The sequence below is a fragment of the Eumetopias jubatus genome, unplaced genomic scaffold, assembly GCF_037043125.1.
Source record: "Eumetopias jubatus isolate StellerSeaLion01/CBP00866 unplaced genomic scaffold, mEumJub1_p1.0 scaffold_8, whole genome shotgun sequence".
Taxonomy (NCBI): Eukaryota; Metazoa; Chordata; class Mammalia; order Carnivora; family Otariidae; genus Eumetopias; species Eumetopias jubatus.
Genome location: NW_028274814.1, coordinates 30,560,429 through 30,574,520, shown reverse-complemented (window position 1 = coordinate 30,574,520; position 14,092 = coordinate 30,560,429). Strand labels below are relative to the sequence as shown.

The window sequence follows — 14,092 nt, the reverse complement described above, 5'->3', positions numbered from 1 at the left end:
CCCGGCCACTTTCCTCAAAGATGAGGCGTCCCTGTGGACGGGGACCAGTGGACTCCATCACCCTCCTCCTCCCCGGCGTCTACAGCGCACCGAGCTACTTACGGATCTGCAAAACAGCGAATGTTTTTGTTTAGGCCGTCCAGAGTTTCCATGTCCTCTGGTGTCACCAGGAAATCGAAAACCTGTCAGAAACGGGAGAAGACTGGCTCCTTTTCCTTGTGCCCCTGACTGCCCCCGCCCCCCACCCGCCGGAGAAACACATAGTTGTGTAGGGATGTGTGCAGGTGTTGTGAGACGGTGGCCGTGAACCTGGGGCTCATTCCCCTGCAAGAGTGTGGCCGTGTGTCCACTGAACTCAGACCACCCTCGGGGTTGCTGGGCGGGTGTGGGTGCGGCTGGAACAAAGGAATCCTAGACAGGTTTAAGCCCAAATCACATCTCATCTAACTCCTCCATTCTGCCCCTGAAGAAATCAAGGCCATACTGTGAGGTAAAAAAAAAACAACATCGAGACCCAAACCTGACCCTCTGGAGTCCTTTCCCACATTCCTTCCCTGCCTCAGCCGGAGGATGGAGTAGTTACCTACAGCACTTAGATGCACACAGTATACGCCCAAAGAGTCCTCGGGGGTCCCACAGATAACCCAGACCAGAGGGAAATGAGGCACCTCTGTCGGTCCCCTGCTGCCCACAGCCCTACCACGAACCTGGAAGTTCTCCTGAATTCTCTTCTCGTTGAAGCTCTTGGCCAAGGCCACCACCCCACCCCACTGCAGCTGGAAGCTCAGGGCCACCTGGGCAGGAGTGCACCTGTGCTTCTCGGCAATGGCCTTGAGCACTGGATCCTTCAGGAGAGCGGGGGTGTTCTTGTTCACCCTGGAAGAGAGGCAGAGGTGCCGTGTGCCTGAGCTTGCATACCCACTCACGCTGCGGGTGCTTCATCCTCTGAAATCTGCCTCATTACCCTCTGGCTGTCTCCATCCCTGTTTTTGCTTCTTTTAGTAAATCCAGAGAAGGACCAGAGAAAGGAAGGCAGGAAAGGACTCCCCGGTATTATTTCATTTTTTTCAAACTTTTCTGAGTAATGTAGTAAAAGACTGGATAGGTCAAGAAGATAAAATGTTTGTCCAAAGCAGGACCCAATAATCTCCATGATAATAAATAATCTAATTATTTCATAACAACTTCAAAAATGCTTTCAAGTAATGATCTGTTCTGTCGAGTGCTAAAAGGTGCATTTTTATATTCCTCTTCAAGAGATAAAGAAACTAAGACTTACAGAAGTTGTTACTTGTCTCCTATCACTCAACCCTCAAGCGTCAGAATCGTGGCGTGGGCTCCCTTGGTCACTCTTGAAGGCCAAAGCTTTTGAATTGTGTGAATATTTTAATCAGTGATTTTATTACCTAATACTGTGTTCTTGAGTCGTTACAACGTAGGATAGTTAAAGGGTTTTCAAGGATGGATTATTCCTGCCGTCTACAGTCAAACTCCCCCTGAGGGTTGAGCAATGACGACCCCAGAAGGTACGGCGCCCGTGGTTAGAAAAAATGCACAGAGGTCATTACCATTCCTTCCTGGAGTCGGACCCCAAGGCAGCGTATGCGGTCAGGACGATGTCCTTGGGCTTGCAGAACTCCAGGAGTTTGCTCTGGTTGAGGTAAGGGTGACATTCCACCCGCAGAGTGCCAAGCAGGAGGGTTGGATCTCAGGACCAGGGCCACCAAATTGATGAGGAACATACGGGGCTGTGTCGCATGGTCACAAACGCATTTAGGCGTCCCACAGGATCGTCACCCACAGCTGGGCCAGTGGAGTGGCCAGAGGCTGACCTCTGGATTACTGCCCAGAGACAGCAAGTACCGAGAAATGGGCTCGGGGCTCAGGAGGGACAAGCTCGGGGTGGGAGGCCTTGGGTGTGAGGACACCCATTGTGTGAGGATACGCGTTGCTCGTATCTAGGGAGGAGCAGCTCTGCCTTTCCTAATTATCCTCAGCCCTACACTGATCTCTTCTCTTCACAGCCGCCCCGCCTCATCCCCCACGTCTGAGTAATTTGGCTCCCGAAACCAGAGTGCTTTCCTCTTTCCCACCACATCATATTGTGATGTCTCCGAGTGATCCTCGGAGCCTCCAAACGCCAGAATTGCTCTGCATCTCTGCACCTGTTCCCTTGCCTAAGCTCAGTCTTGTCCTGGGTGTAAAGGGATTTGTGACTTTTGGCCCCTTTGCCATCAAGTGGAAAGAAATGGCTAGTTGTTGTTCGTCAGAAACTGTTATTAGTGTTATGAGACGCACACACAGCTAGTGAGAGAGGTTTCTGTGCAGTAACAGGTATTCAGTGGTACTGTCTCCTCATTTTCCATCTGTCTTCCTTCCATGCACCCGGAGAGCAGGAAATCCAGAACCTTTACCCACAATGCCAACCACGTCTTCTCCGCCTTCTTGTCCAGGTATATGTGGGCCAAGGCCGTCAACCCAGCCATGGGACGGGTGGGCTAGGGGCCAGCTCAGCTCAATTGTGGATTCTTGGGCTGGGGTTGGGTATATTCCCTTCCATCAGTCAGTTAGGCCAGAGTTAAACCCCAGGTGGTTAGGCTGCAGTGTAGTGGTTTCGCTGTGGGGTAGGCCCAAACAGAAACAGAATGTTCTAACCATTTTTCAAGCTGACTACTTTCCTTTCCCCCGGTTAGAAGCATGAGGGGATTTTTTTTCTCCAGTGTTCATTGGGAAAACCTGGTAGGGCTTCTGGAGGTAAAAATCACAAAAGTGTGTGGAACCACCCAATAGATGAGCCCCACGGAGTCTTTAGCTCTCAGACTCGTCCACACGGAGCCTCCAGCAAGTCAGCAGCTGCTGTTCGACACTTTCCTGCCCCAAAGGGACCCTAGCAGCCCTTGTGTTCCTGGGAAGCTGTGATTCCCTGCATCTGCCTGTCTGCCTCTCCAATTTTCGGGGCAGCAGCTTGCCTGGACCCCAGTCGTCTGAGGGATCGAAACAGAGTGGCTGGTTCTCTGTTGGGTCAGCTTCTTCCTTATTGTACAGACGCAAGGCACAACTCCCCAGCTCCTTAACGTGCCAGAGCCCAAACCGGAAGTGCGGCAGAAGCACTTTCTGCTGCACACCTTTCTCGCTGCTTTTCCTCTGACTCCGGTGGTCAGATCAGAGGGAGCAGAGATCCAGAATGAGCTGGCTTGCTGGGGCTGGCTCAGGCAGGAAGTGCAAATTAACTCTCTGTGTCACGGCCACTCCTGTTTGCAGCTCAGGTGGGGAGGAAGGGGGACGTGTTGTATGCGGGGCCCCAAGCCAAACCTGGACCCGGGTACACCTGACCTCAACCACCGTCCATGATGACCTGTTTGCCTCACAGGTCACCAGGGACTATACTCTGCACCAGCTCTTCGGGCCCGTGCAGATGCCCCGCCGACCAATGACCTCTCCTTGGCCGCGTTCTGCTGGCTCTGTAGAGCTCATGGCCACGTTCGACTTCTTAATTCGTCACCACTACCCCGGTCAGAACCAGTTTCTTTACTTCCTCTAAACTTGTGATGCCCAAAGTGGAGGTAAACCTCCCTAGTTATGCTCAAGTTTTTAGAACTCCTTTGTATTTTCATCTAAAAATAAGCCTCCCGAATATTTAATACACGGACTGCCTATCCCTCTTTGTCAGCCAGCAGGTAAGAAATTTAAAAGGAGTTGACATAAAACCAGGGTGCGTGTGGGCCCTGCCTAGTGCAGAGGGGTGGCCGCTCCCTTCCCTACTTATAGGATTTCTTACTTTATTCCGTAAAATAAGCAAGTTGTATGTGTGGCTTATTAAAGCAGATTTATCTTAGCAAGTGGACTTCTTAATTTTTTTTACTTGTAAATTTGTTATTGTGGTAAAATACACATAACATAAATTTACCATTTTTTATAAAAAATAAGTTTACCAGGGCGCCTGGGTGGCTCAGTCGGTTAAGCATCTGCCTTGGGCTCAGGTCATGATCCCGGGGTCCTGGGATCGAGCCCCGCATCGGGCTCCCCGCTCTGTGGGGAGTCTGCTTCTCCCTCTGCCCCTCCCTCGCACTTGTGCGCTCTCTCTCTCTCTCTGTCAGATAAATAAATAAAATCTTTAAAAAAAAATTAAAATAAAAAAATAAGTTTACCATTTTAACCGTTTGTAAGTGTAGGGTTCAATGGCATTCACGTATTCACATTGTGGCAGGCTGATTTTGTACCTTCGAGTCTCAGTGGTTATCTCGTGACACAGAACTCAACAGAATTCCCTGTTTTCCTTTACGCAAGGGTGTTCCAACTTTATTGACCGGAGGTGAGAAAGCCCAGTAGCTGGTTAGCTTTAATTTTCTAGGACCAACCACCATAGCACCTCTAGTTGATTACACTCCAACCTGACCCTCTGATGTTTGTTTATAAAGCAATGTGGCCTTGGGACCTGTTTCAACAACTTGCAATGCACTCCGTTCTCTAGAGGGGAGGGAGAGGCCACTGGTGACCTTGTTGAAATGAGGAAAGAGGAAGCTGAGGAGGGAGAAGAGGTTGGGGCGTGGGGGGGCGGACTGGTGAGGCTCACCCGGTTGCAGACAGGCTTGTACTTGAGCCCTGGCTTGTTCAGGATCATCTCCAGCTGCCTGCAGCTAAAGTTGGACACGCCGATGGACTTGGTCAGCCCTGAATCCTTACACTTCTCCACGGCCTGTGGACGGAGGGGGTGTGAGGAGTTATCTGTGTGACCACCTGGGGAAGCATGGTAAACAGTAGCATGCTTAGCCTAGGGGCTGGGGCTGGGAGAGAAGGTGAGACACAGCAGGAGAGAGAAAGCCTTGAAAGGTGCCGATGTCAGTAAATGAGGTAGGAATTAACCGAGTATGAGAATGAAAAAGAAAATAATAGAAAAAAATGAGTAAGAAGATAGAATAAGGAAAGAAGGCAAGCGGTTCATGACAAAGCTAAAGGGGCTAATGCGATTTTTAGCTGAAAGCTAGAAAACCTTGAGCAATGGCAAAACAAGCTCCAGGAGAACAGGAAGTGGAGGCTGGGAAGCACAGGAAGCAGGGAGGAGGCCATACATGTAACCCCCAGACCACTGGCTCCCTCTTTTCCCTTTGACTTCATTTCCTATTAGGGTTACCAGATTCACTCTGTTCCAGTCACACATGCCCCTTTGCTGTTCTTGAACACAATAGGTTCTCTCTCACCTTAAAAACTGGGCCTTGGGAGCACCTGGGTGGCTCAGTTGGTTAAGCGTCTGCCTTTGGCTCAGGTCATGACCCTGGGGTCCTGGGATCGAGCCCCACATCGGGCTCCCTGCTCAGCAGGGAGTCTGCTTTTCCCTCTCCCTTTATGCTCTCTCTCTTTCTCTCTCTCGCTCGCTCTCACTCTTTCTCAAGTAAATAAATAAAATTTTTAAAAGAAAAAAAGCAACCCTGGGCCTTGGCTTTCTTTATGCCTGTATCACTCTCCCTCCAGATACCCACACGATCAGCTCCCTTACTTCTTGCAAATCTTTGCCCAATGTTAGCTGCTCAGGAGGGCCCACCCTGCCCATCTGCACCCCATAGCTACCTTGGCACTCTCAGTTCCGTGAGTCAGCCTTCCCTTCCCATTCCAACCTCTTGCCACAGCACCTTCCACGCCATGCAACCAGAGGCCTTGATCTGCTCACTGATGTAGCCTGAGAAGTTAAAAATTCTCCGCGCTGAGTACACCATAGGCACTCAATAAGTACTTACTGAATTATTAAGTGGGGGCGATGTGAAACCAAGGCAGAGGGACATCCGGGGACTCGCCCAAGTCTACACGGGAGCAGAATTGGACGAGACACATGTTTCCTGGACTCCTTGTCCATCCTCTGTCTCCCAACACGCAGAGACGTGGGTAGCACCTTTGGAACTGTACTCACCTCCCATGTGGCACCGAAATCCACTGTGTCAAAAATGATTTCTCCATCTTTGTCCTTTGGAAAAAGTTCCTCCCCGGGCTGGGACACAGAAAAGAATGGGAGGTCGTATAAAGCTACGTTTGGCCTCAGCCAAGCCAGCTAACAGCCCACAGACCTGGAGACTAATGCCACAATCTATTCTCGTTCTTGAAACGAACGGAAAGGTTAGGTTAAAGGGAAAGAAAGTATGTGGAGGAAGTATACTTCCTAGAAAGTGTGTTTTTAACTGCTAAAGGTTTAATGAATATTGTTTGTGTCAAGCACAACTTGAGACACCCAAGGCCCCACCGTAGAGAGAAGTGACGGTGGTGCCAGGACCCCACAGGCCCTCTGGCCCCGACCCTGGGGGGGTAGGCCCCTCCCACCCCTGCTCTCCATCCGGAGGTGGCCGTACGAGAGCATGACTCATCGGCATCTCAAGGCCTGAGTTCCAGACTCATTAGATCTCCGGTACCTCAACTGGTCTCCACGTCGGGACCTGCCCCAGACACAAGAGGACAGAGGCTGAGATTTCGGAGCATGGGATCTTCAAAATACAGGCAATGGATTCATAAGATCGAAGCAAAGACATGGAAGCCAACGAGCTTTTGTCACTCTGGGACTGAGATGGGAATATTGTAGCAGAAAAAGGGGAATCTCAAAGTACTATGTATGTTTTCTCCTCATTTTTATAAACTATATCCTCTGCTGTATTCAGCTACTAATTGTTATGTTGATCATCAAAGTAAAATAACTTTGCTAACCTTCAAAGCTGCTGGGAAATGAATGAGATAAAGGTTCACATAGCTCAACCCAAGCTTCCTCAGGGACGTGTCCAGGCCAGTTTGAACCAATTCTGGACGGAAGAAGGTTCCCCACACCTGCAGTGGTCGAAAGAGAAATGGTAAAGAGATGATGTTTTTTAAGAATCTTTTTTTAAGATTTTTTTATTTATTTGACAGAGAGAGACACAGCAAGAGAGGGAACACAAGCAGGGGGAGTGGGAGAGGGAGAAGCAGGCTTCCCGCTGAGCAGGGAGCCCGATGCGGGGCTCGATCCCAGGACCCTGGGATCACGACCCGAGCTGAAGGCAGACGCTTAACTGACTGAGCCACCCAGCCTCCCCCCTTTTTTTTAAGAATCTTTAGGAGAAATTAATAAAGTATAAAACAGTCACTATTTGTAATGCAGACATGATACCATATAAAGACTCCACCAAAAAACTATTAGAACTAATAAATTCAGAATTCAGTAAAGTGGCAGGAGACAAAATTAATATACAGAAATCTGTTGCATTTCTATACAATAAGGACACAGTAGAAAAAGAACTTAAGAAAACAATCCCATTTACAATTGCACCAAAAAGGATAAAATACCTAAGAACAAATTTAATCAAGAAGTAAAAGACCTGGATTCTGAAAATTACAAGACATTAATGAAAGAAATTAAAGATGACACAAACAAATGTAAAGATACACCATGCTCGCAGATTGGGAGAACTAATATTGTTAAAATGTCCATACTACCAAAAACAATCTACAGATTCAATGCAATCCTTCTCAAAATACCAACAGAACTAGAACAAATAATCCTACTATGTATGTGGAACCACAAAAGACCCTGCACAGCCAAAGTCATCTTGAGATAGAAAAACAAAACTGAAAATATCACAATTCTGGACTTCAAGTTATACTACAAAGCTGTAGTCATCAAGAGAGTATTGTCCTGGCACAAACAGACACATAAATCAATGGAACAGAACAGAAAACCCAGAAATGGACCCTCAACTGTATGGGCAATTAATCTTCAACACAGCAGGAAAGAATATGCAATGGAAAAAAGACAGTCTCTTCAACAAACGGTAGTGGAAACACTGGACAGCAACATGCATACACAAAAATAAACTCAAAATGGTTAAAGACTTATATGTGAGACCTGAAACCATAAAAAGCCTAAAAGAAAACACAAGCAGTAATCTCTTGGATGTTGGCCTCAGCAACATACTTATGGATATGTCTCCTGAGGCAAGGGAAACAAAAGCAAAAATAAACCGTTGGGACTACACCAAAGTAAAAAGCTTCTGTACAGTGAAGGGAACAATCAACGAAACAAAAAAAGCAACCTACAGAATGGGAGAAGATATTTCAAATGATATATCTGATAAGTGGTTAATATCAAAAATACATAAGGAGCTTATACAGCTCAACACCAAAAGAACAACTAATCTGATTTTTAATTTTTAAAAAAGCATTTTTAATGGCAGAAAACCTGAATGGACATTTTTTCAAAGAAGACATGCTGATGGCCAACAGACACATGAAAAGATGCTAAACATCATCAACCATCAGGGAAACCCAAATCAAAACCACAATGAGATACCACCTCACACCTGTCAGAATGGCTAAAATCAACAACACAAGAAACAACAGGTGTTGGCGAGGATGTGCAGAAACGGGAACCTTCTTACACTGTTGGTGGGATTGCAAGCTGGTGCAGCTGCTGTGAAAAACAGCATGGAAGGATGTTCCTCAAAAAATTAAAACTAGAAATACCATATTATCTACTACTATTAATTCCACTTTGGAGTACTTACCCAAAGAAAACGAAAACACTAATTCAAAAAGATACACGCACCCCTATGTTTATTGCAGCATTATTTACAACAACCAAGATATGGAAACAATCCAAATGTCCATTGATAGATGAATGGATAAAAAAGATGTGATATATATGTATATATACAAATGGAGTGTTATCCATAAAAAAATGAAATCTTGCCATTTGTGACAACATGGATGGGCCTAGAGGATATTATGCTAAGTGAAATAACCCAGAGAAAGAAAAGTGCCATATGATTTCACTTATATGTGAAATCTGGAGAGCAAAACAAATGAATGAACAAACAAACAAACAAACAGAAAAGAGAAACAGAGTCATAAATACAGAGGAGAAAATGGTAGTTGGTAGTTTCCAGAAGGGACGGGAGGCAGGGGAGGGGTGAAAGAGGTGAAGGGGATCAAGAAGTATGAACTTCCAGTTAGTTATACAGTAAGGAGGTCATGAAGAATGGAGACTATATATAGTCAATAATGTTGCAACAGCATTGTATGGTGACGGATGGGGGCTACACTTATCGTGGTGAGTGTTGTGTAATGTATAGACTTGTCAAACCACTCTGTTGTATGCCTGGAACTCAAAGAACATTGTGTTTCAACTCTACTTCTGTAACAAAAAAATGCTCTTTTAACTTCACTTCAATAAAAAAATAAATGTTGTATTTTAATATGGCTTAGTTGATTGAGTCATCAGGGGCTTGCTGCCTGGTTCTAGCCTAAGCGGAAACAAATAAAACTATTTGATTCAGCTTAAAAAAAAAAAAAAAGAATCTTTAGGAGAAAATAATAAAATGGCAAATCAACAACAACAACCACCACCACAAATCCAAGTGCTGTCATTGGGAAGTCATCCTGCCAAGCTCCTAAGTTCCGTATCCTCATGGCTTCCGTTTCATACTGAATTAAGACAATGCGGTAGAAACGGAGAAGTATGGCCCTACACAGAGGGTCTCAAACTTTAAAGTTCTTTTTTTTAATTTATTTATTTGACAGAGAGGGACAGCGAGAGCAGGAACACAAGCAGGGGGAGTGGGAGAGGGAGAAACGGGCTTCCAGCTGAGCAGGGAGCCCGATGTGGGGCTCGATCCAAATGTATATATTTTTTAAAGATTTTATTTTATTTGAGAGAGAGAGAGAGAATGAGTGGGGTGAGGGTCAGAGGGAGAAGCAGACTGTGCTGGGCAGGGAGACCAATGTGAGACTCCATCCCGGGCTCTGGGATCATGACCTGGGCTGAAGGCAGACGCTTAAAGACTGAGCCACCCAAGCGCCCCACAAACTTTAGAACGTAAAGGAATTAATTGGCCTCCCTGTGTAGAACGCATCCCTGGGTTCTACCTCAAACCTAATAAATCACAGTATCTAGAGATTGAGCTGGGAAATCGCATTTTAAACAAGAACCTCAAGCAGTTGTGGTTCAGGAAATTGTGTCTTGACTGTATTAAATGGTTCAGTGTTCCCAAGAAAATTCGGCCCTGTAGGGATTTGGGTGGGGAAGGTACTTTAGTCAGCTTATTTTAAAGAAGGAATAATTTAAGGAAAATCAATCAAAATTGCTAAAACCAACAAAACAAAAGGATCTAATGGAAAGGAGATAAACAGATGAGAGTAAGATGGTGATACCGTGTCTAACACATAGAGACAGCTTCATCTTCTGGAGTGAAAAGGAAGCGGTATCTGTTCACAGACCTGCCTAGGATTCATTTGCGTGAACTTCAACTCTCTCTTCATGGGCTACTTCACCTCACGTTTAAATATTTGGTTCTAGGGCGCCAGGGTGGCTCAGTCGTTAAGCGTCTGCCTTCGGCTCAGGTCATGATCCCAGGGTCCCGGGATGGAGCCTCGCATCGGGCTCCCTGCTCAGCACAGTCTGCTTCTCCCTCTGACCCTCACCCCGCTATTCTCTCTCTCTCTCTCTCAAATAAAATAAAATCTTTAAAAAATATATACATTTGGTTCTAGTAGTAGTCAGCTCAATGAACACTACTGGAAAAATGCCTCTTGGATTCTCTTTCTAGTCTGACTCAAATATGAAAGTTCTTTTATTTGTTTCAGGTATGATATCCATGGACATGAGGAATAGAGGAGAAAATGCTCAAAAGTAAAATGTGTGTGTGTGTGTGTGTGTGTGTGTGTGTGTGTGTGTGTGTGTGTGTGTATAGGGGCGCCTGGGTGGCTCACTCAGTTAAGCGTCCAAGTCTTGATTTAGGCTCAGGTCAAGATCTCAGGTCATGAGATAAAGCCCCGTGTAGGCTCTATGCTCAGCGGGGAGTCGGCTTGAGATTCTCTCTCCCTCTGCCCCTCCCCCTGCTGGTGCACATGCACACTCTCTCTCTCTAAAATAAATAAGTACATCTTGGGCACCTGGGTGCCTCAGTCGGTTGGGCGACTGCCTTCGGCTCAGGTCATGATCCCAGGGTCCTGGGATCGAGCCCCACATCGGGCTCCCTGCTCGGCGGGAAGCTTGCTTCTCCTTTGCCCACTCCCCCTGCTTGTGTTCCCTCTCTCGCTGTGTCTCTCTCTATTGATTGAATAAATAAAATCTTTTTAAAAAAATAAATAAGTACATCTTTGTTTAAAAAGTTAACAAGATACATAAGTATTTTTACAAATATTAATTTCATGCTTGGAGCAGTTCTATTTTCCTACTTCAGAGGAAAGAGACCTAACATGTCTATTATTCACAGATACAGAGGGAACTATACACAGAACCTTCGAAGTGTAGAATATGTCCTCTGTCTTCACCGTGCCATCGGCATTCTTCTTCCAGATGGCCCTCCCAATCTCGTCTTCATTTAGATACAAATAAGCTGGGTCAATATGGCGGTAGCCTACACTGATTGCTGTCTTGACGGCCTCTTCTACATTGCTCTTTGCAACCTAGAAGACCATAAAAAGACAAGGACCTACTAGATTCAGGAATGGCCAGTTCCACAAGCAGAGCTATTCAGCAGGACCTATTGTTTTTCTAAGCGCTGAGAGCTAGAGATGACAGAGCTAAATGATGACTTATAACCTTAGCGGTAAATGTTTAACAACAGACTCTCTGAAGAAAAGAAGTCCTGATTTAGAATATTTGCCAGTTTCTATGGTATAAATACTCCCATCACTGCTAACTTCAAGCTATGAACACTAGGAAAAGGTGCTCACTGTCGGATCTCGTGAGCCCATGAGCTGGCCCCACTTGTCACTGGTTTAACCCTCTGCCTCTGGATTTACATGCTCTGTGGTTTTATACAGTCTATAGATTTACAGTCCCAAGTTAATTCACTGGTAAGAGATTATTACACTGATTGCAATTCAGAAGTCTAAGGCTCAAAATTATCTATCAGTGCAATGAAGGTATAACTTTACACAGAATAAATTAATGATTTACCTATGTCAACTTGGAAAAACACTTCAAACAACGTTTGAGGAAGGACAAAGAGGTAAAAGAAAATAAACTATTTTTTTACGCAAAAATAGCTCATTAATTTGTTGTTATGTCACTAAGTTGGTGTCTGTAGGTGATACTTTCTCCTATGATCAATAGACAACTTGGTTATTTTTCTTAGCTGCCTACTGTTCTGCTGCTTTACCAGGCTGGACTTTTAAAGTTATCCATAATTTCCCCTCTCTGTGACCCTCCTCTCCCTCACTTAAAATGTCTCCAGGATTATTTTTTAACTTGTAACTCCCAACGATACAGACTTAAAAGCCACGTCCAAAGAAAAGAAACACTCTGTGCTAGGGTCCTCGCTGAGTCCTCAGCATGACAACCCACGTGACTCTCATGCTGGGGAACAAACCCTACAACTTGCTTTAAATAGTTATAAGCTCCTCCACCAAGAACCACTGAAGATGTGCTCTTGTAAATTCGCGATGTTCAAATGAGAAACATGCATGGAGCTCAGTTTTCCAAGCAGAGAGAGAATTTCCAAGGGCCACATGGCTCTCCCCATGGCACAGTCTTAACAACCGGGCCTCGAAGAGAGTATTTCCACTCCAGACTGCCAACACTCTCTCTACGTGAATCTCGCCTCTCTCCAGATCCTTCAGCGGCTGAGATTTCTCTAGATATTCTACGAGCGTGCGTGGACAGAGAGGTCTTGGACCCTGGGCGTCACAAAGAAACTTCATGACAAGCAAGGTTGCTGCGAAGTCCCTGACTCCTGGCTTTCACTGATTCCGACAGGCTTTGAATGGCTACAACCGGATAGCAGGTGAAAGGAACAGAAACAGCCTTGCCCACCCCCGGACTGCTGATAGATGACACACTTCCATGTCCCTTGATAGAGCACCACTCCAAGTGTGATCCTTGGATAAACAGCATCAGAGTCACTGGGTAGCTCATTAGAAATGTGGATTCTTGAGGCCTATCCCAGATCTACTCATTCAGAACCTTTGTGGGTGCAGCCCCCAAATCTGCATTTTTAACAAGGTCCTCAGGTGTTTGTATGCCTATTAAAATTTGAAAAGCATTGACCTAATGCACAAAACAACCTAGCCTGGAGAGACGCAGCTTACAAATGGAGAAAATGAGGCCTTCCTGCATTTCCTAAATTCTGATTCTGATAAGGACCCATGTCTACTCTCCATCCCCAATGTCATTGCGACTACCTCACCAGGAGCAGAGGTGCCAAATCCCAACATAGGCATGAGGTGTCCGTCATTCAGCTTTATAGAGCAAGCTTTCACTGGGTCCATCTCTTTGCACTCTTCTGGCTGTTTATTAAAAGAAATCTGCTGAGGGGAGAAAATAATATAATTGACTTTTTTTTTTAACAGCTTTAATGAGATATACGTCACATACCATAAAATCACCCCCTTTAAATTACCCAAGTCAGCAGTTTTTAGTCTATTCCTGGACTTGTTATCCATGTACAAATTTAGAGCATTTTCATAACCCTTCAAAACCCCATACTCATAGAAACAACTCCCCACTCCTCTCTCCCTTCGACCCCTGGCAGCCACTTTCTGTCTCTTTGGATTTGCCTATTCTGGAAACTTTATATAAATGCATTCCTACACTATGTGGCATTTTGTGGCTGCTTGCTTTCACTTAGCATAATGTTCTCAAGGCCAGTCCACGTCATAGTGTGTAATAGTCGTTCATTCCTTTTAAGGGCTAACTAACATCCCTTTGTACAGATGTACCGCATGCTTCTTATCCATTCATCAGTTGACAAACATTTGGTTTTTTCAGCTCTTTGCCTACTGGGAATAATGCTTAAGTAAACATCCATGCACATGTTTTTGTGTGGACATACATTTTCAATTCTCTTGGGTCTATACGTAAGCCTAGAATCACTGAGTCATAGAGCAAACCCAGGTTTAACATTCTGAGAAACTGTCAAGTGTTTTCCGAAGTGGCTGTAACATTGACATTCCAATTCTTGAGAATTCCAATTTCTCCACATCTTCTCTGATACCTGTTACCCACTGTTTTTTGTTAATAGCCATCCTGACAGGTATGAAGTGATGTTGTGGTTTTGATCTGCATCTCCCTGATGATGAGTGATGTGGAGCATATTTCCATGTACCTCTTGGCTATTTGCATATCTTCTTTGAAGAAATG

General features: G+C 45.4%; 1 protein-coding gene across 1 annotated transcript; it reads right to left on the bottom strand.

The window, feature by feature from the left end:
- Positions 1–98: 98 nt before the first annotated feature.
- On the bottom strand, positions 99–13,221 carry LOC114217720 (aldo-keto reductase family 1 member C4-like). Its single transcript, XM_028114672.2, has 8 exons — positions 13,135–13,221; positions 11,248–11,415; positions 6,685–6,801; positions 5,903–5,980; positions 4,577–4,696; positions 1,569–1,681; positions 708–876; positions 99–182 (listed from the first exon to the last, which is right to left on the bottom strand). The coding sequence occupies exons 1-8, from the start codon at positions 13,219–13,221 to the stop codon at positions 99–101; spliced, it is 936 nt and encodes a 311-aa protein (XP_027970473.2).
- Between the last annotated feature and the right edge of the window lie 871 nt (positions 13,222–14,092).

Coding starts and splice junctions, on each gene's coding strand:
- LOC114217720 (XM_028114672.2), bottom strand. CDS start 13,221: ATGGACCCAGTGAAAGCTTGCTCTATAAAGCTGAATGACGGACACCTC. Junction 11,416..13,134: donor GCACCTCTGCTCCTGGTGAG/GTAGTCGCAATG, acceptor ATGGTCTTCTAG/GTTGCAAAGAGCAATGTAGA. Junction 1,682..4,576: donor AGTACAAGCCTGTCTGCAAC/CGGGTGAGCCTC, acceptor CTTGGCACTCTG/CGGGTGGAATGTCACCCTTA.